The following is a 19,980-nucleotide window of genomic DNA, read 5'->3' as shown; positions in this document are numbered from 1 at the left end:
CTGAGAGCTCATTTTAAAGAGGCTTGTCACTCCAAAGACCAATCAAAAATTAAGGCCTACATTGCTTACAAGACAGCCTACCTGGAGCTTACTACATCCAAAAAGAAAGCTTTCTTTCAGAATAAATGGGACCAACTTTACCACTCGATAAAATCTAACGATAATAAGGCCTTCTGGAGAATCATTTCAGGTAATCTAAAAAACAATTCTGTTACTGACCCAAATATCTCTGAGCAAACATGGGTTGATTACTTCTCTAACATTTTTGCTGCCCCATGTGTATCCCCTCCTATCTTAGCAAACCCCTCAGTTACTGATATGCCGGTCTGGCCTCCAGTAACTCTAGAGGAAATCAGTGAGTTATTGAAGGATTTAAAAGCGGGTAAAGCACCTGGCCCTGATGGCCTTCCCGCTGAGGTATTCACAAAGTTTGCCGATTGGTGGCTCTTGCCCCTTGCAAAATTGTTCTCTTTTATCGATCTGCATGGCTCCATCCCTGACTCTTGGCTTGACTCTATAATTATCCCAATATACAAAAAGGGGGGGTTGGAGTTACCAGAAAACTTCCGCCCCATTAGTTTATTATCTATAGTGGGCAAATTGTATGCAAAACATTTAGAACTCCGATTAACTGACTGGATGCGCCTAGGCAACATCATAGGTCCTGAACAGATTGGCTTCTCCAAAGGCAAATCTGCTATGGATCACTGCTGCACTCTGGCCTTCCTTGCTGAAAAATATATGCATACTGGGTCAAAAAAATTATATGCTGCCTTCATCGATTTGAAGGGTGCTTTTGATTCAATAGATAGAGCCCAACTATGGATCAAGCTAGGTTACCTGGGAATGGACCCTCGTTTGCTGTTTCTCTTGAGGAAACTTCATTCTAATACCTTTTGCCAAGTGAAATTTTCTTCTAGCGGTGACTTGACTAGTAAAATCCCAGTGTTAAAGGGGGTAAAACAAGGTTGTGTGCTGGCCCCACATCTTTTTAATTTATTTTTAACTGACCTGGCACAATTTTTGACCCCTATCAATGGTCATCCGCCTAAACTTGCAGGCCGAGCGGTCCCCTTATTACTTTATGCCGATGACACTACCATCCTCTCTTGTACAAGAGTGGGCCTGCAAAGGTATTTGAACGCCTTTTATGACTACTGTAATTGTAATTCACTTACTATCAATTATACCAAATCTAAAGTAGTTGTCTTTTCAAATTGCTGGGGCCCACAGAGATGGTTTATTGGCAATTCAACAATCGAGCAAACAAAAAATTTTAAATACTTGGGGATCACTTTTAACCACAAGTTAAGCTGGGTTTCACATCGTAACAACACCATCAACTTGGCTAAGTGTTCAGCTGCTCAAATTAAACAGTTTTTCTTTGCAAGGGGCAACCAATTAGTTCCAGCAGCTATTAAAGTATTCAAAGCCAAAACGCTTGCCCAAATCCTCTATGGTATCCCTATATGGATCTCAGCTTTTACCAGGAAAGTGGAGGGCATTCAAGCCTCATTCTTTAGACAAATTCTTGGTTTGCCAAAATGCGTGTCCTACTTTGCTCTCTGCTCTGAAGTGGGTCAGTCTTTGGTGGAGACAAAAGCCTGGATTGCAGTGTTTAAATTCTGGCTCAAAATTCATTTTAGAACAGATCCCAACAGCCTTCTTGATTGTATGAAAAGAGACCCATATATTTCGTCCTGGACAGCAGTGCTTCTGTCTAAACTCAATCAATTGGGGTTAGAGGTAGATGATTTTTCTACCTCTGAAGAGTCATATATCTTCAGATGTATTAAACTGAGACTGTGGGAATTGGAGGAAACGAAATTACGGCCAACTCTCCCTTATACTTGCTCTCCAGCTTCCTTAGGTCTTTATGCTTTTTGTGGCAAAATGCCCAATTATCTATCAGACCTAACCACTCCAAGTCATCGCAGGGCATTTATGTTGGCCAGACTAAACGCGTTTCCCTCCAAAGTTTTACAAGGGAGATATCAGCGAGTCCCTTTAGCCGACAGACTTTGCTCCTGTGGAGCGAATACCCCTGACTCAATCCAGCATATATTGCTTGATTGTTCTTTTTACCATAACCTCCGTAAAGATTTATTTGGCAAGCTTTCTTTTTCTCCAGATTTGTCTATTCTGCCACCCTGTTATTATTTATTGAGTGATACTGAGGGGGTGGTTAATGAGGCTGTGGCAAAATTTCTGGCTGACATCCTTAAATTTAATTCTGACCATGTTTGAATGTATCTGTAAGCTCGGTTTTATTTTGATTTTATCTCCAATGTTTAAATTTTTATATTCTGTGTATTTTTATCTGAATCTATTATGCCATTAAAGGTTTGGTATGGTATGGTATGGTATGGTAACAAGCTTATTTCTTTTAAGTGGAGGGAAGGAATGTGTGAAGAAAACACCATCTCATTTAAAATTAAACATTTTCTGTACTTTGAGAACCCTATGTGGATAGTGAATACATGTAACAGTTTATCAGAATGTAAACCAGATATTTCTATATAAATACTGTGTTCTCATTATTTACAATTCCCCCTCCCACTAACATGCAGTACATATTTTCCACATCCAGTTCCATTAATGTCGACCCCTTGGTGCTAGTTTTAGTACATTTGGCCAGGTCTTGACAAATTTTTTTTGGCTCTAAGAGCCAGCCAAATGAATTAGGATCCGGACTCAGTTTACAGCCTTCAGGGTTTCATATTTTAATGACTATATGTCTTATTATTGCTACTACAAAACCTAATCCCAACCTCTTTGCAGTTTCTTAAAATTTTATTAAAGCTCTGACAAAACTGTTATCGTATATACCGTAAATAAACATGGGGTAACCTTGGTTGTCATCATCACAACAAAAAGCTAACCTCTAACCCCGGCCTAACATCTCCTGTATTTCTCAAAGCTATAATGGAGTTATAAAAAACTGTATTTAACTGAATATCGGATGGAGCCAGAACAGAAAGCAAATGGTTAAGAAATGAATTTACCCACCCACCATCACTGAACTTAAGTTTCCACACAAACAAGCATCAGGAACTTCTTGCACAGGTATTTTTATGTCATACAACAAAAATCTGAGGTGAAATGATAAACTCTTGCTTTTTCATGAAGATTACCAAGAAATATTATAACAAAATCACTACTGAAAGTACTAAGTGCCACAATGAAATTTCTGGGTGCCATTGTGACCTGGTGCCTTGAATCTGCTGAGCCCTGCATTAAGTAACAGAATCCTCTTATTTGAAGCATGAGACTTTCAGGCTGTGTGAGCACACATGTCCACTAGGCTCCGCTTCCACATTTAGAAACAGACAAATCAAAACTTATACTGTACTCTCTCTGCACAACAAGAACTGGTTGTCACTCAAAGAATACTTCACTTGTGGAATTAGTGTAGCTGCTCAAAAAATAAAGAAGAAAAAGGAATCAAATCCATGGAGGATATGACCATCAATGGCTATTAGCTATGCTGCCTAAATGGAGCCTCCATAGTCAGAGACAGTAATTTCCAGCCATAAAAATAATCCTCTGAATCAGGGCTTTTTTGGTAGTAGGAACTCCTTTGCATATTAGGCCACACATCCCTGATGCAGCCAATCCTCCAAGAGCTTAGAGGGCTCTTAGTACAGGGCCTAGTGTAAACTCCAAGAGGATTGGCTACATCAAGGGTGTGTGGCCGAATATGCAAAGGAGTTAATGCTAAAAAAAAAGCCCTACTCTGAACACCACTGCAGGTGGGGGCAATCAGGGGATGCTTTGGTCTACATCCCGTGCTTAAAGGCCTTCCGAAGATATCTATTTGGCCACAGAATTAAACAGGATGCTGGACCAGATGGACCATTTGCCCGATTCAGCACAGCTTCTTTGATGTTATCATCTGACGCCCGCCCTCTTACTTTTCGCCAACTTTCTGCAGTCACGTGACAATTCCTCTCACTCCCTTCTCTCTATTTGTATTCAGAATCTGCCCCAAGGAGAAACAAGTGAGATGAGAAAGCCCTGTTTACAACATCGGCATTCATATTCTCTATCACTGAAGCATACGCTGTCTTAGAGAGCAACCTGTGAGCACCATCATGCATTCATTCCACATACCCTTGCTGGCAGGGAGCTGACAGCTACTTATACAGGGCTGCCAGGCACCTGCTCATATACGAGCCGCTTAACTTAAACAATAAGAATAGCAGTAGGTGCAGCTACGTTGCTTTCTGAGTCCATCTACTAATCAAATCAGGATTCTGTTTATGCAGGGTACTCAAACACCTCTTTCAGAAGCACTCAAAGTCCAAAGTTCAAGTGCAGCAGTGTTATACCCAGGGCTTTTTTTTGGTAGCAGGAACTCCTTTGCATATTGGCCACACACCCCTGACGTAGCCAATCTTCCTGGAGCTTACAGGGCTCTTATTACAGGCTTTACTGTAAGCTCTTAGAGAATTGGCTACATCAGGAATATGTGGTCTACTGTGTAAAGGAGTTCCTGCTACAAAAAAAAGTCTGGTTATACCCATTTAAGCTTATTGCTGCAGGTACTTATAGACTGGGTGTGGCCAGGGGCATGAGTCTATGGGTTCTTGGCCTTTTGCTCTTACCCTGTGGATCAGATCTCACGGTCACAGCCAGATGGATTAGCTAACTTCAAAACAATCCTCCGAACACACATCCCGAGGCACATACTGCAGTATCAGCGCCACAAAGCCACTTCAAAATTATCTATCCAGCGACTTTAATTTTTTTCTTTTTCCACCAGGATTACGAATTAAAGTAGTTAAGTGTTCAGACTCTTGAGATCAGACTGTGCAGATCACAGACACTTATGCTGGAAAATTCAGCCCTCACTGCCAAAGCCTACAAGACGTTTGGGTGAATTGGCTTTAGTTCTTCTTCCAGAAAAAATCAGCATATGGCATCTTAAATCCAGTGTTCCACTATCAACTACTAGAAGAAGAGCAAAAGAATTAAGTTTTAAAAAAAGAAGAAGCTACCTACCGACCGTGACTGTTGTGTTTGGAACGGAACAAATTGGCCTGGAGGTGGCAGGTGGGGAGCATGATGCGGGGAGAGGTGTGGAGGATGCAAAAGGAACGGATCGCTAGAAATAAGGGGTGGGAATGCTGCATATGGAACTGGTAGGTGTTGAACAGAACATGCCTGAAGCATCTGCAAAAGAAGAAAAACATTCACACTTGTGCCTCACAACACGTTCATAAAGGCCATCGGAATAAAACAAAGCATGATTTATTTACAGAGCAAGTACTGCTCTCTGCAGAAGATGATGCCCCTTCGCTATGATTAGAAGAAAAATAAGTCATGCAAAACTGGGGGGGGGAAATGTGTGCTTGTAAAACCTGTACAGGTTGCAGAACGTTTTATTTTTAAGAACAGCACACAGGATGACCACATCAGAGCAGTAGGCTCTTCTGAGTTATCATAAAAGGTAGTTTATACTCAGCTTGGTACATACAATCTTTCAGGAGGGGGAATTTCCTCCAACACTGACCATCTATCAACTACTGTTATGAAATCTTATTCCACAGCTCCCTCAATTGCTGCAGCTATGATGGCTTTTGCAGGAATACTCGTCATGTAAATAACTTATGCTTTGCTCTGCGAATACTCAGTTCTCAAAAAGCTGAGTAATACATTAATTTTAATAAAAATGTCAGTGATTCTTTTTCGCCATCATCAAATAATTTTTCTCAGGGCTTTTTTTGTAGCAGGAACTCCTTTGCATATTTGGCCACAACCCCCTGATGCAGCCAATCCTCCTGGAGCTTACAGTAGGCTCCGTACTAAGAGCCCTGTAAGCTCTTGTAGGATCTGCTATATGATGGGTGTGCAAAGGAGTTCCTGCTACAAAAAAGCCCTGATTTTTCTATGTATTGCCCTACATTTCTGAACACCACAGCTATAGAAAATATCAACAGAAGATAATCATATGGAGAACTAAACCACGCCATCTTAACTACAGGATAGGCATTCCATCTAGCATGAGAAACAACTGGTCAGTATTGGTAAATGTCATGCAGTTTCTAAAACTGTAATAAAAACAGATCAGATGTATCTTCAGAACCAGAAGTATTCTACTTGAGGAACCTACTAAAAACATTTTTCAATATGTGCATTAAGGTGAGTTGAGATGTGATTCCACCCACCCCCCCACACTTCCTGCTTCGGCGGAGAATTTACTGCCACAGGAGGTGGTAGCAGCTGCAAGCATAGCCAGCTTCAAGAGGGGGTTAGATAAAAATATGGAGCAGAGGTCCATCAGTGGCTATTAGCCACAGTGTGTACATATGGGTGTGTGTGTGTGTGTGTGTGTATATATAATTTTTTTGGCCACTGTGAGACACAGTGTTGGACTGGATAGACCATTGGCCTGATCCAACATGGCTTCTCTTATGTTCTTAGAGGGTGGGATATAAATCAAATCAAATAATTTTATAAAATAAATGAATAAATAAATTCCCCCAGCAGGCCTAAGGCCTCCAGAACACTGGACAGCAGAGGACCTGTGTAGACACAAGTCAAAGAAAGGATGAAGGGCTGCAGCGAGGAAGAGGAGGAGGTAGACAATACCACCCTGCTCCCTCCCTCTCTTCGAACAGGAGAAACTACTAGTACAAGACTATTGCCCAGGTTGCATGGCTTTTGATTTATCCACACAAGTCCCATAACCACCAGCATTAACATTTTGAAGGCTACTTGGGAAACAAGGCAGGATCTGCACTCATGCACCACACTGCATAATTACAAGCAATAAAAGATTCTACTTTGAATTAAGAATACACAAAACTTACAACCCTCAATGAAGGACTTTTTCTACTGAACGCTATCCTATTCATGCTTACTACCACTGAATTTTGTGAGACTAGCTTCTAAGCCTATCTGCCCAGCAATACACTCTCCTCTGACAACGTGCCTCATGCAGTTTCTTCATTATCAGTCATCCGAATTAAGAGAACTACTCACCGGGGGAGGCACGCTGCACACAGGGAGATGCTGCCCACTGAAAACCACAGAACACCCTGGGACTTGCTGTGTGTTGCAAGCTGGTATGTGCTGGCCTGTGCAAAGTGGAATACCATGTGGTGCCACTGTGGTCACTGTGTATGATACTGGGACTGTCCCCTGGTGGATCTGTAAAGAGAAGAGCAACAAGCTTTTTAGAAGTTATCAACCTCAGAAAGATGCTACATTTTTGCAGCCTGCAGCCTGTCAAACATCACCTCAACTGAAAGAAAAAAAACTGTTCAAACTGAAGGTATCTAAGTGTCTCCCATTTGCATGTTGCTGAGGTTCCGTGCAATCACTTTACTGCATCTGTTTGCTGAGAAGAGGGTAGCACTGCAGAACAAGACACAGCTACTCTTAATAAGGAGCACCTAACCTGGTCCTTAGCAGGAAGCAATGCCTCGAAAATGACAGTATATATTGCAAAATAATAACTTTATTATCCTAAAAAAAAGAAAATGACAGTGTCCAACTTACATAATTACCGATTCTCAACTTCCACAGGACCTCAGTCACAAAAGCTGGTCTACTTTTTAGATCCAGATTTACCCTGATACAATATCCTTACCTAGATGGTCACATTTAGTTTTCATTTTGATGCCCAGGAGGCTGATTCCCACGCCCACTCCTCAAGACACAGTAAGATATTCTAAGACAACTGGAGTCTATCGATAAACTGTTTTAACCAGGCTCATTTTTCTTTTTTAATTTTTGCCTTATCAAGCAGGCTGCAGGAAAAGAACAATACATTAACTGACGTTTAAGGGTCAGTTTTATTATAGAAAATGGAATACATTTCAACTAAACCTCAGATCCAAGCTCTTCGTATCTGTTCTATCTGCCGCCCTGAGACACTTAGGTGAGAAGGGCGGGGTATAAATCTTAATATAAATAAATAAATAAATATAAATAACTTTAAGTAAGCCCTCAGAATACTTGGGGGACTTCAGCCAAACACTAATGGGATGAAGACTGTACAGGTGACTACCTTTAAAGGTTCAAACTGCTTAAACCTGAAAGATAAAAAGTCACCTTGAACTGTGTCTGAAAGATAGCAAGTGGCCACTGCAGTCCTCAAACACAAAAAGCTCCTGACGGTTCACCCCACCAGCCATGCAACGTGTAGCACCCTGAATTCCCCAAAGTTCCCAAAGAGCTTTCAAGGGTATCTTCCATACAGCACATTCAGCAAGCCTCAACAATGAGGCTTCACATTTGTCAATCATATCCATTAATCCCCTCAGTTTTTCTTCTGATGTTTTGTTCCGTGTCCCCCCACTGTCAGAAGTAAACCAGGTGGCAACAGGGGCTGGCCCTAATAAAAAAGGTATTATATGGATTTCATCTCTTGTTTTGGGTTTCGTAAGGGCCAAGCTGATGTTTACAACCTTTTCAACGCAGGAGACAGTCTCCAACACTCTGCCAAGGAATGCTGACTGGCAGACCTGTAGAATTAATCCAGGCATCAAATATTCAATGGTTGGGTCTTTGATTGACTCAACTTGGTTCTTTCTTGGCTACAGATGTTTTTTGTGCATCTGATTTTAACTGCAATTTATCAAATTTTAAGTGTTGCATTCTTTGCACATTTCATGTATTTATTTATTTATTACATTAAGCTTATATCCCGCCCTCTCCACAAGCGGACTCAGGGCGGCTCACAACATTACATTATTACCATTAAAACCAATAAAACATAATTACATATTTAAATTATTTAAAACCATTTCATGGTGCTGTATTAATACAATACAATATAGGCGGTTCTGAAAATTCGGTGGTGACCACCAGTACTCTACTTGGTGCTCTATATGATGTCCAGTGGCAGCTCTCTCTCAGTTAGATTTTGAAGGCCTGTCGAAACAATTCGATCTTACAGGCCCTGCGGAACATAGGCAGATCCCGCAGGGCCCTTATGGCCTCCAGGAGAGCATTCCAGAGTTCTGGCGCTGCCACCGAGAAAGCCCTGGTTCGTGTCATACACAACCTGGCTTCTTTTGGTCCTGGGATGGACAGTAGATTTTTCGTCCTTGAACGCAGTGCTCTCTGGGGAATATACGGAGAAAGGCGGTCCTGCAGATAGACAGGTCCCTGACCATAAAGGGCTTTAAAGGTCAGTACCAACACCTTGAAACGAACTCAGAACACAACAGGAAGCCAGTGCAGCTCTTTCAGCACCAGATGAATGTGCTCCCATCGAGGGAGTCTCATTAACAGCCGTGCCGCAGCGTTCTGCACTAGCTGTAGTCTCCGGGTTAGCATCAAGGGTAGCCCCATGTAGAGAGCGTTACAGTGATCTATTCTTGAGGTGACCGTGGCATGGATCACCATTGCTAAGTCGTTGTGCTCCAGGAACGGGGCCAGGCGGATCTAACAGTGGCTGCTACTTGGGCCTCCATTGTGAGGGAGGACTCAAGGAGCATGCCCAAGCTCTTGTCCTTAGGGGCCGGTATTAATGGCACCCCATCAAGAGCCAGCAGACAAACCTCCCTCCCCAGGTCACCCCGACTCAGATAGAGAACCTCCGTCTTCGTCGGATTCAGCTTCAGCTGGCTCAGCCTGAGCCAAGAAGCCACGGCTTGAAGAGCCAGGTCTAGATTTTCCAGGGTACAGTCGGACTGGCCGCCCATCAATAGATAGAGCTAGGTGTCATCTGCATATTGATGACAACCCAGTCCATACCTCCTGACAATCTGGGCAAGGGGGCGCATATAGATGTTAAATAGCATCGGGGATAGGACCGCTCCCTGTGGCACCCCACAGCTGAGAGAGTGCCTCTGGGATACTTCCTCCCCTATCACCACCCTTTGTCCCCGATCTTGGAGAAAGGAGGTCAACCACTGTAAGGCGGACCCCTGAATCCCCACATCGGCAAGGCGGCTAGTCAGTAGCTGATGGTCAACCGTATCAAAAGCAGCTGACAGATCTAATAACAACAGCACCGCTGAGCCTTTTTAGTACTGAATGCTAAATAGTGGAAAGCAAAGGGGAAAATAACCCATGCCCAACTTCACAAGTAAGCCCTGTGACTACAATGCAGGCAGAGATGGAAGCTTCTGTCTGATGCTGCCAATTTTAAGTTTGCAATAACAGACAAACTTTCGTTTCCAAACTGAGAACTTCCATATTGAACTGACTTTTAGCCAAAACTATGTGGTTAGGTCCTCAATCAGTGTCTAGTCTTTTCTACAGTTCAATAGGTATATTAAATAGTTAAAGTACATTTAGTATATATCTCCTCCTACAGAGGCGCATATACTATACCTTTAACACACTGAAAGGAGTACTGTCACCAGAACAAACAGTATTCTTCCAATTTCTCAGCTACAGAACAATTTGGCTACTATGCTATATTTTCAACCTGTGTGCTAGGCCATACTAGTGTGCTGTGATAAATAATTTGGGCCCAGGAAGGAAGGGGTCATGGCTCAGTGCTACAGCACCTGAAAGTCTTGGGTTCAACCTCAGGCATTTCTAATTACAGGACACGAAGTGCCGAGAAAGTCCCTTGTTCCACCAACCCTGGAGAGCCACTGTCAGGGTACATAATACTAAGATGTATGAAGACACAAAGTTTTGGCTAAATCTGCATTGATCTAACAGTCTTACTTGCTCTGAGGCAACTTCATTAAGTTCATATGTATCCATGTACAAGAAGGGCAGACCGTAAATTGCCAAATGATTAAAGTCCCCTCCAATCACCCTGTGCAAGAAGCAGACTGTTCTGCCATGTTCTTGCACCAAGAAGTGCTGCATCAGATAATTATTTCCAGGCACAGAGGTTCTTTAATTTCAAAGATGGCGCACAGAACCACCATTCAAATCGACACAAAGGTATACTTTCGGTGAGGTGGGCAGCCAGTTTTACTCGCATATATTTTAAAAAAGCAAACCTTTCCTGGGTAGAAGGAAGCCTCCAATTTTAAAACAAGAAAAATGTGCCTTATCTAAGGCATAGTTTTATGTTTTCCCCATTTCTTATACCTGTTCATGAATGTCAACCATCACTGCGTTCTGCTGTGGTGGATGAGCAGCTGGGTGCAACATACGGGGAGATACATTCGGTGGGTGGAAGGCTCGTGGTTCTTCTATTGCTTGTTGCTGTCCATAGGGGAGATGGTAGTTTTCATCCTGACTGATGGAATTATGTCGAGGCAATCGTTCTCTTCTTGCTCTCTGGCGTCTAACAGGCGGGCTGTAAATAATCAATTAGACGGGGTTTTACAAACTCTCACATGGCAACTTTTGATAGATTATGATCTCCAGAAATGTCCTTTTCTTGCAGCCAAAACCCACAGTGCATATTCATACTCCTGTCTTACGATGCAAACCAACTGTTGGATGGTAACTGCTTAGAAGCTGTAATGCAGTTTGGCTAGGCAAGCCATTTGAAGTTTCCAACTCTATGGCCATCCTGGAAATACAAAAACTTAACCCTATTTCCACTTATTTTTATGCAGCCGTAATAGTGAAAAGAGAGCTGAACTTAACATGTACACAAGAGGCCAAAGATGACAGGGTTTTTTCCAGCAACCACTGCTGCCACCTGGTAAACTCAAGTGACTACTGCACGGATTTGGCCACTTTTGCACTGCAAAATCTGGGTTCTTAGAGAACTCATTCGGGACAGAAGAGTTCCAAACTATTCATATGGCCTTTAAAGTCTGCAGTGGTCATGATTTTGGGATGGCAATGGCTGATTTTCTTTTATATCACCACAGACTCAAAATGTCATAAGAAACTAGTCCAATAATGTAAAAAAACAGGTTTTCTACCTGTAACTGATGATCTTCGAGTGATCATCTGTGCATTCACACTCATGGGATGAAACGCCAGCGCGGATCCCCGATCGGTAATTCCAAAGTCCAGGATTTTTTGCAGCTCGACCTCGGTAGGCATGCGCGACAGCCCCAGTATGCATGCCCACCCGGTGGGTGTGAATATCCCGCCAGTTCCTTACCGCCGCCACCTATCAAGAGTACCATGGCTGGCAGCAGAGGGGAAGGACAGCAGATAGTGTGAATGCACAGATGACCACTCCAAGATCATCAGTTACAGGTAGGAAACCTGTTTATCTTCTTCGTGGTCTCTGTGCTTCACACTCATGGGAGATTATCAAGCTAGGCTTACCAGGAGGAGGGAGCTGGCGGTTATGCAGAAGTAGCGGCTTGAAGGACCAGGGTACCCAGCTGTACTCTGTGACGCTTCTGGACATCCAGGGCATGATGTCGCATGAAGACATGAGGAGATGCCCAGGTTGCAGCCAAACAGATGTCCGCCAAGGAAGCACCCTTCAGAAACCCTGTGGACGTAGCCTAATGGAATGTGCACGGAGCGGCCCTGGCAAGGGACGCTTAGCCAACAGGTAGCAATCAATCAACATTTTATTTATATTCCACCCTCCCCGAAGCAGGCTCCGGGCGGCTAACAACATCAAATACAATAGATTATACAATAAATATTTAAAAACAGTATCTAGCTTTAAAACAGTCTAATTTAAAATTTTAAAATTAACATTCTGGTGCTATTTTCCAGCAGAGTTTAACGGCTTCAGTGATCCACTTAGAAAGCCTCTGTGCAGAGATCTTGAAATCCAACCTAGGGGCTGCATAGGAGACAAATAGATTGGGATCCTTTCGAAACGGCTTGGTGTGATGCACAAAAAACAACGCCCTCTTAACATCCAGGGCATGCACACGTCTTTCTTCTGCAGGAGGAGAAGGGTAATATGTAGGCAGAAACACTTCCAAATTGAGGTGGAAACTAGACACCACTTTAGGGAGGAACAAGATTTCTGGGGCCAAGGGTATCCCATCGTCCTGGAAAGAGATGTATGGAGCATCACACCACAGAGCCACTAATTCACCTGCCCTCCTGGCCATAGTGACGGCCACTAAAAAGGCAGCCTTCCAGGCAAGAAGATGCAATGGGCAGGTAGCCAAGGGTTCAAAGGGTTGCCTCAAGAGCCGTTCCAGGACCAACGGCAGATCCCAAGCAGGAGGAGGAACCTTAGACGGCGGGTGAAGCCGTAGAAGACCCTTCAAAAAACGTTTTGTATGCTGGTGGGTGAAAACCGATGCGCCATCCATAGGATCGTGATGGGCTGAGATTGCAGCCAGTTATACTCGAATCGAGGAATGATTAAGCCCAGCATCAACAAGAGTCAGTAAGAACTCAAACACAAGTTCAAGACCAGCATTACGTGCACTGATACCCTTGTCCCCCAGAAAAGACAGGAACTTAGACCACTTTCCCGCATAGGAGCGGTGAGTTGACAGCTTTCTACTGTTCAGCATCACATGTTTCAGTCTGTCAGAAAATTCTAGTAGCTGACCCTCCAAGCCGTCAGTTTGAGATGAGGGATGTCATGATGAAACAGGCGACCTCCTTGAGCCAAAAGGAAGTCCGGTTCCAACGGAAACTTGTGGTGACACCCCCGCCATAACTAGGAGGACAGGAAACTAATTTTGTCTCAGCCACCACGGAGCAATTAGGATGCACTCCGGACACTCCTGGGCCAATTTGTGAAACACTCTGGTGATAAGAGGCAAGGGTGGAAACAGGTAGAGAAACTTGTTCGCCCACGGGAGTAGAAGACCATCCCCTAGGGACCTTGGGTCTGTCCCTCCTCTGGAACAGAATTGTTCGCATTTTCGATTGTTTGCTGTGGCAAATACGTCTATTTTGGGATGACCCCAAACCCGGAACAGGGGTTCGAGGTATCTCCAGTTCACCTCCCATTTGTGATGGGAAACCACCCCGCTGCTCAAGGAGTCCGCTTGAATGCTGAGCTGTCCCGGCAGTTGGGTGGCTACAACGAAGGTCTGGGAGGCTATGCAGTGCTCCCAAAGCTGCATCGCCAATGCACACAGTTTTCTGGACACAGTTCCCCCCTTGATGGTTTATATAACTTACAGCTGTCCTGTTGTCTGACATCATAGCTACATACTGACCGTTGATCAGGGGTAGGAATGACCTTAAGGCCAAATGAACTGCCATGAGCTCCAAGAAACTGATGTGATGGTGAGCCATTGACGGGGGCCATGGGCAGCCTATGCAAAGATCTCCTAGGTGCGCTCCCCATCCCCACAGCGAGGCATCTGTTGTTACCCTGAATGAGGGGAGTGGGAGATGAAATGGAGCTCCTCCACAAAGATTGGACTTCATCCTCCACCAACACAGAGAGTATAGCACCAGCAAAGGAATTTGCAGAAATTGGATGGGAGATCTCTCACCGGATTGTAATTCCTGATGAACCAGAGCTGAAGGGTTCGCATCCTCAACCTTGTGAACCACAGGACATTGGTAGTAGCTGCCATGAGGCCCAAGAGACGTTGGATCTGCAGAACAGAAGCACATCTCACCGTCTGAAGGAGCTGAACCAGGGAGATGATATCCAGCGCTTGGGACTCTGGAAGAAACGCTAGGTGCTGGGTAGTGTCCAGAACCGCTCCTATAAACTCAACTTTTTGCACTGGGACCAGGTGAGACTTCTTCTCGTTCACCAGAAATCCCAGTGTGCTCAAGAGGTTGAGAATCACTAATAGATGCGCTCTTAGAGAAGCTTTGGACACAGCAACCACCAACCAATCGTCTATATAAGGAAAAAGGATGATACCCTGGAAACGAAGGTAAGCCACCACAACAACCATGGTCTTTGTGAAGACCCTGGGGGCTGTGGAAAGCCCAAAAGGGAGCACCTGGTATTGAAAATGGTTCATCCCAATGGCAAAACGAAGAAACCTCCTGTGATTGGGGAAGATGCTGATGTGGAAACAGGCATCCTTCAAGTCCAGGGTAGCCATCCAATCCCCCTTAATGATGAGTGGAAGGATGCTTTGTAGAGTCAGCATTCTGAACTTCTGATGAATTCATTTAGTCCCCTCAGATACATAATCGGATGAAGTCCCCCGTCCCACTTGGGAACCGTGAAATATCTGGAGTAAAACCCCTGACCCCTGAGATGGTCGGGAACAGGTTCTATTGCTTGCTTGTTGAGAAGATTTTGAACTTCCTCCAGCAGAACAGCTGTAGGGTGTGTGATCACCAATCTGGGATGAGAAGGGGGCTGAACAAATTCTATTGCATAACCCTCCTGTATGATGGACAAGACCCACTTGTTGGTGGTAATCCGCCGCCATGCTTGCAGAAATCTGTGGAGGCGGGTGAGTCTGGGAGGGGGAAGAAGGGGGTGTGTGTCAAAGTCAAAGCCCCTTCTTGGGGTTCCTGTTAGTCTTGGACTTTCCCATGTGAGAGGAGAAAGAAGAAAACTTGGCTTTCCCTCCTGCAGCGAAGGAGCTCTTGGCCTCATGCTGTCCCACGCGCGGCTTCCACGAACTCTCAGGGGATTTGGTGTGGTAGGGTTTCTTAGGCCATTGCTTGGACCATAGACGAGGCTTGCCAAGGCGAGAGGAAGATGCAAGTACTCCCAGATCACGTGACGTCTTAATGCTTTTGTCCATTTCTTGTAGGACTGCACCTGTAGTGGAGCTGAATAAACCCTCACCTTCAAAGGGGAGATCCTCAACCCAGGAACTGGAGGGTGGTGGCACGAAGCCAGGAGTGACGACACAACCTAATGGCCGAGGTAAGTGTCTTAGCTGCATGTGTTTTGAGGCCTGTAGCTGTTGTTTTGCCAGGAGCATCCCCTCCCTCTAGGCCTTTTTGGCCAGGTTATGGTTATCCTCAGGCAGGGCAGCTAACAGCGGTGAGAGTTGTTCCCAGAGGGAATACTGGTATCTTGCCATGCAGGCTGAGTAGTTCGAGGACGACACCACCACAGACCTGGGGTGTGGATGGTTAAAAAGAAACTGCTCCCTATTCCTGGATTCTGTACATATGATCCATACGTTTGGAAGAGACGGGGGTTGAGGCAGGCTTGGACCAAGGATCTTTAATGGCTTGCAAGATGACCTTAGTAATGTGAAGGGCTACAGCTGTCGAAGTCTCCTTCTGCATAATGTCAAAGACTGTGTCGTCAATGACCTGTTGAGGCTGGGACACTGGCAGAGACAAGTAGTTCGCCATTCTTTTAATTAGCTCCCCATAGGATTTCAAATCCTCGGAAGGAGAGCTTGGAAGATCCTCAGCTATCCTGGATTCCGGTGACAACCCTTCTTGCTGATGACCCGACTTGTCCTCCTCATCGTCATCAATTGATGGAGAGGAAGAGGTGCTTTCCACAGATGGTAAGCCTGGGGCATCTATGATAATCCTAGTTGAGGTTTGCTTGACGTTGGGAACACTGGAACGTGTTGGCTTCCTAACTTCAGGGTCAAAGTCGGTATCAATGAATCCCGTCAACCCGGTGGAGAATGTGCCAAGACTCTGGAGTGGTGCGAGGCCTCAGAACGCTGATCCCAGTCTGGGTTCTGAGGAGGGTACCAAGGGTATGGTGAATGACAGGGATAGCCCCCAAACGGATAAGCCCATGGTCGTGGGTCCCAGTTGGGCAGAGGATGTGGACGTCAAAAAGGGTCCGAAGTCTCCCCAAACCTCTCAGGCTAGAGCATTAGCTGCATCTTTGGTGTCGAGCGGTCCCTCGGCTGCGAAACTTCTAAGTCCGATGCCGAACTAGGATTGCCGCCCTCCTTCGAGTCTGCCGACCGTTTTGTAGGGTCAACCTCCTGGTCAGAGCCAGAAAGGGAGGTGTGCGGAACATCCGTCGGACCCGAGGGGCTCTTCAGTCGAATCAGTGAAGCAAGGATTTTTTCTGGAGGCTCCCCCAAAACGATCGCCGGGTCCTTCGGTGGCGGAGAAGGGGTCTGCCGATCTTGGTGCCTCTTCTTCCCCTTATGTTTCCTGGGCTCAGCGGAGCGAGAGTCCCGGACCCCTCTGGCCTTCTTGGCCAGAGTCGATGGTTCTGACTGGGATGCTGAGCCTGCATGCTTGTGGGGGCGGTCGGCTCCCTGGAGTAGTTGAGTCAGTTGGCTTGATAAAGAGGCCGGAACTGATGTCAATGCCGGGGTGGCCATCAAAGTGCTGGTCGACACCGATGTCGACATCTGTGGTGCGAGAGCCGATTTTAACAGCACCGCTGAAAGCCTTGCAACTCAGTTTTTTCTCGTCTGCTTAGAAAATTTCAAGCAGTGATGACAGGATTCCACCCGGTGACCTTCCCCAAGGCACAGCAAACAAAGAGAACGTCCATCGGGAGGAGGAATCTTGCTCCCGCACTTCAGGCACCATTTGAAAAACCCCCAATGCCTTTCCATAGACAAGGAGTGGTGGGAGGAAGGGGGGGAACCCCGAAGGGTTGCAACAACTAAACTAACAGTCTCTCTCTCTTTTTTTTCCAATAACAAGAAATGAAGAAAACAAAGAGAAACCCGGAGAAGCAAAAAAGGTAAGTAACTACCGACCGGAGTGATGACGAACGTGTCTATCGAACACGGCGGTAAAGAAGGAATTGGCGGGATAGGTGCGCCCACCGGGTGGGCATGCATAGTGGGGCTGTTATGCATGCCTACCGGGGTCGGGCTGCGAAAAATCCCGGACTCTGGAGTTACCGATTGGGGATCGGCACTGGCGCTTCATCCCATGAGTGTGAAGCACAGAGACCACGAAGAAGATCATGCAACTTGAACCCGTGGCAATGTGGGGAGTCATCCTGAGGAGCTCAAAAAGCGCAGATGCTAAAGGCGTGGACTGTCAAGTGAGTGAGCTCCTAGAAGTTGATGCTGTTCTTGGTGCTGTTTGCCAACGCCGTGAGTGAATGCAATACATTTTATGATGATGAGCTCCTACAAGGACAGTTAAAGGGCCATGTGAACCAGAATGGTATGGGTAAACCATGCTGTCACAAAGAGGCCAGAAACATGCTGCATTTCGAAAAAGGAGAAGAAATGCAGAGGTTATCAAAATTCTGCATATGCTTCTGGTTTCCCTAATGCACAGCGCAATTTTAGCCACAATGATTCCTCAACTCCCGCAAACAGCAGCAATAATTTACGTGACCACCACTAAGAGTAGCCTGACACATATTTGCCTTAAGGGGCTTTTCTTGCAGATGATCTCAGCCACAAAGCTCAATGGGAGGGACCGGAGTAATCCCCCCCATCTTTTGGCCTAGCTGACCTTAAGAGTTATTGAGAAGATCAAATTGAGGGAAGGGGGATTGCGCCTGTTCTGCCCTGAGTTCCTCTGAGAAATGTGGGATAAATCTGTAAATAGCAACAATAAAAAAACCTAGACCTAGGCCAAACTAACTGGGAAACCCAAGAGCTAAATTTAATGAGTATTAAAGGAAAATTATCTTCCCGCATGTGTATCTGTGCAAAATAGAGAACAATTCATTTGATGTTATGCCTACAATGTAAAGTCAGACATAAGATACTACGTTCCTGGCAAAAGCCCTCAAGGACTTCCAATGAACTAGCAACACACACACACACAAAACAGGGACAACCACACTACTATATGTCCGGCAACAACAGTTATTTCCTATAACAACACATCTGAAAGTTCAGAAAAATGACAGTTTCTCAGATTATGTAGCTGCAAAACTTTGCTCAGGAAGATGTGCCTAACAAACCATCCTCAAATACTTGCCTTCTTCTGTTGCGTGCCGGTGTGTTGCATCGTTCCCCTGAGAAGTGATGTTGGCTTGATCGAGCTGGAGGAGGCTGCCTATTTGATGTCATCTCCCATGGTCGCATTGGTGGTGATGGGGCTGGTGAGGCCGCCGCGTAGTCAAAGACTGAATGAGAAAGGCGCTGTCTCTTGGGACTCGGGCTGTCTTCACTCTGTGCCAAAGCAAACAAATCCACAAGTGATCAGTATCACAGCTAGCAATTCAGCAAGAAGATGCAGACTGGGCAAGACACATTTCTCAAGGACAACAAATCCAACATTGAATGTCGAAGTCTTTCATTGCTTTAGTAATGCATTGTAGCTTATTATCCAGATTCCCTATGGCTTTCTCCTACAGAGAAAACTAAAATTGGACAAGAAAGCTAACCGTTTTCCCCAGAACTGGGGGAAAGATGTTTACAATGGAGAAAGAACAAAACACAAACTTACAAATGTTTATTATAAGCGAATAACGCTGTCTGAAATTTGCTTGGATAAGCATAAATTTTATGCCCACAGGCTCAAGTTTTGTGAATTAAAGAAGCTGCAGCCAGATGGAGCTCAAACGTGTGCGACCAATATCCGCTAGACGTGTGATTTCTACAGCAGCCAAGTTCTGTTCTGCTAAGTGAGCTCTGTGATGTCACTTACATTTAATTTTCTTGTTAATACAATATTTGCAGTCTTTTGAAAATAAACAACCAAAGGTAGTTTTCATTCATGAGTTGGTAGATCGCTGGCAAGTGAGTGCTACTTCTGAAAACGGAACTGAACGCCATCTGTATTATTCGCCTACTGGTTATGACCAGTTGAGGATGTTGCCCTCATCAGCCTTCAACTGGTGACTGAAGACCCACAAAAGGATCATATGACTTGATCTCTGGCATATCCTATGAATGATGCTACTTTTCTTTAAAAAGGTAAAGGTAGTCCCCCCACCCTCCCCGTGCAAGCACCAGTCGTTTCCAACTCTGGGGTGACGTCACATCATGACGTTTTCATGGCAGACTTTTTACGGGGTGGTTTGCCACTACCTTCCCCAGTCATCTACACTTTCCTCCCAGCAAGGTGGGTATCCCATTTTACCAACCTCGGAAGTATGGAAGGCTGAGTCAACCCTTAGCCAGCTACCTGAACCCAACTTCCGCCGGGATCGAACTCAAGTCATGAGCAGTGAGTTTGGTCTGCAGTACTGCAGCTTTTTTCCCCGCACCCACACTGTTGCTTTTGGGAGAAAACTCATCTAAGTGTGGAGATGTGAAGACCTAGAAAAACACCACCAAAAATGTACCCTGCCTCAGTATCCTTTCCAGTTTTTCCAACGGAAAAATTGGAATTTAGGGGGAATTGGGCAGAAAAAAGCTATGATTTTCCCCTTTA

General features: G+C 45.0%; 1 protein-coding gene across 1 annotated transcript in view; it reads right to left on the bottom strand.

Annotated features, from left to right (window-relative positions):
• The window catches only part of RNF38 (ring finger protein 38), a 128,014-nt gene that overhangs the window by 14,743 nt on the left and 93,291 nt on the right, over positions 1-19,980 (bottom strand). The window contains exons 3-6 of the mRNA XM_060237030.1: positions 18,580-18,773; positions 11,014-11,224; positions 6,988-7,155; positions 5,005-5,175 (exon numbers count right to left, since the gene is read on the bottom strand). Of these exons, the coding sequence (XP_060093013.1) occupies positions 5,005-5,175; positions 6,988-7,155; positions 11,014-11,224; positions 18,580-18,773 (744 nt within the window). The remainder of the gene's footprint in view (positions 1-5,004; positions 5,176-6,987; positions 7,156-11,013; positions 11,225-18,579; positions 18,774-19,980) is intronic.

Source organism: Heteronotia binoei, chromosome 4, assembly GCF_032191835.1.
Source record: "Heteronotia binoei isolate CCM8104 ecotype False Entrance Well chromosome 4, APGP_CSIRO_Hbin_v1, whole genome shotgun sequence".
NCBI classification, from domain to species: Eukaryota; Metazoa; Chordata; class Lepidosauria; order Squamata; family Gekkonidae; genus Heteronotia; species Heteronotia binoei.
The sequence above is the reverse complement of the archived record's forward strand: the minus strand, read 5'-3'. Positions and strand labels throughout refer to the sequence as shown.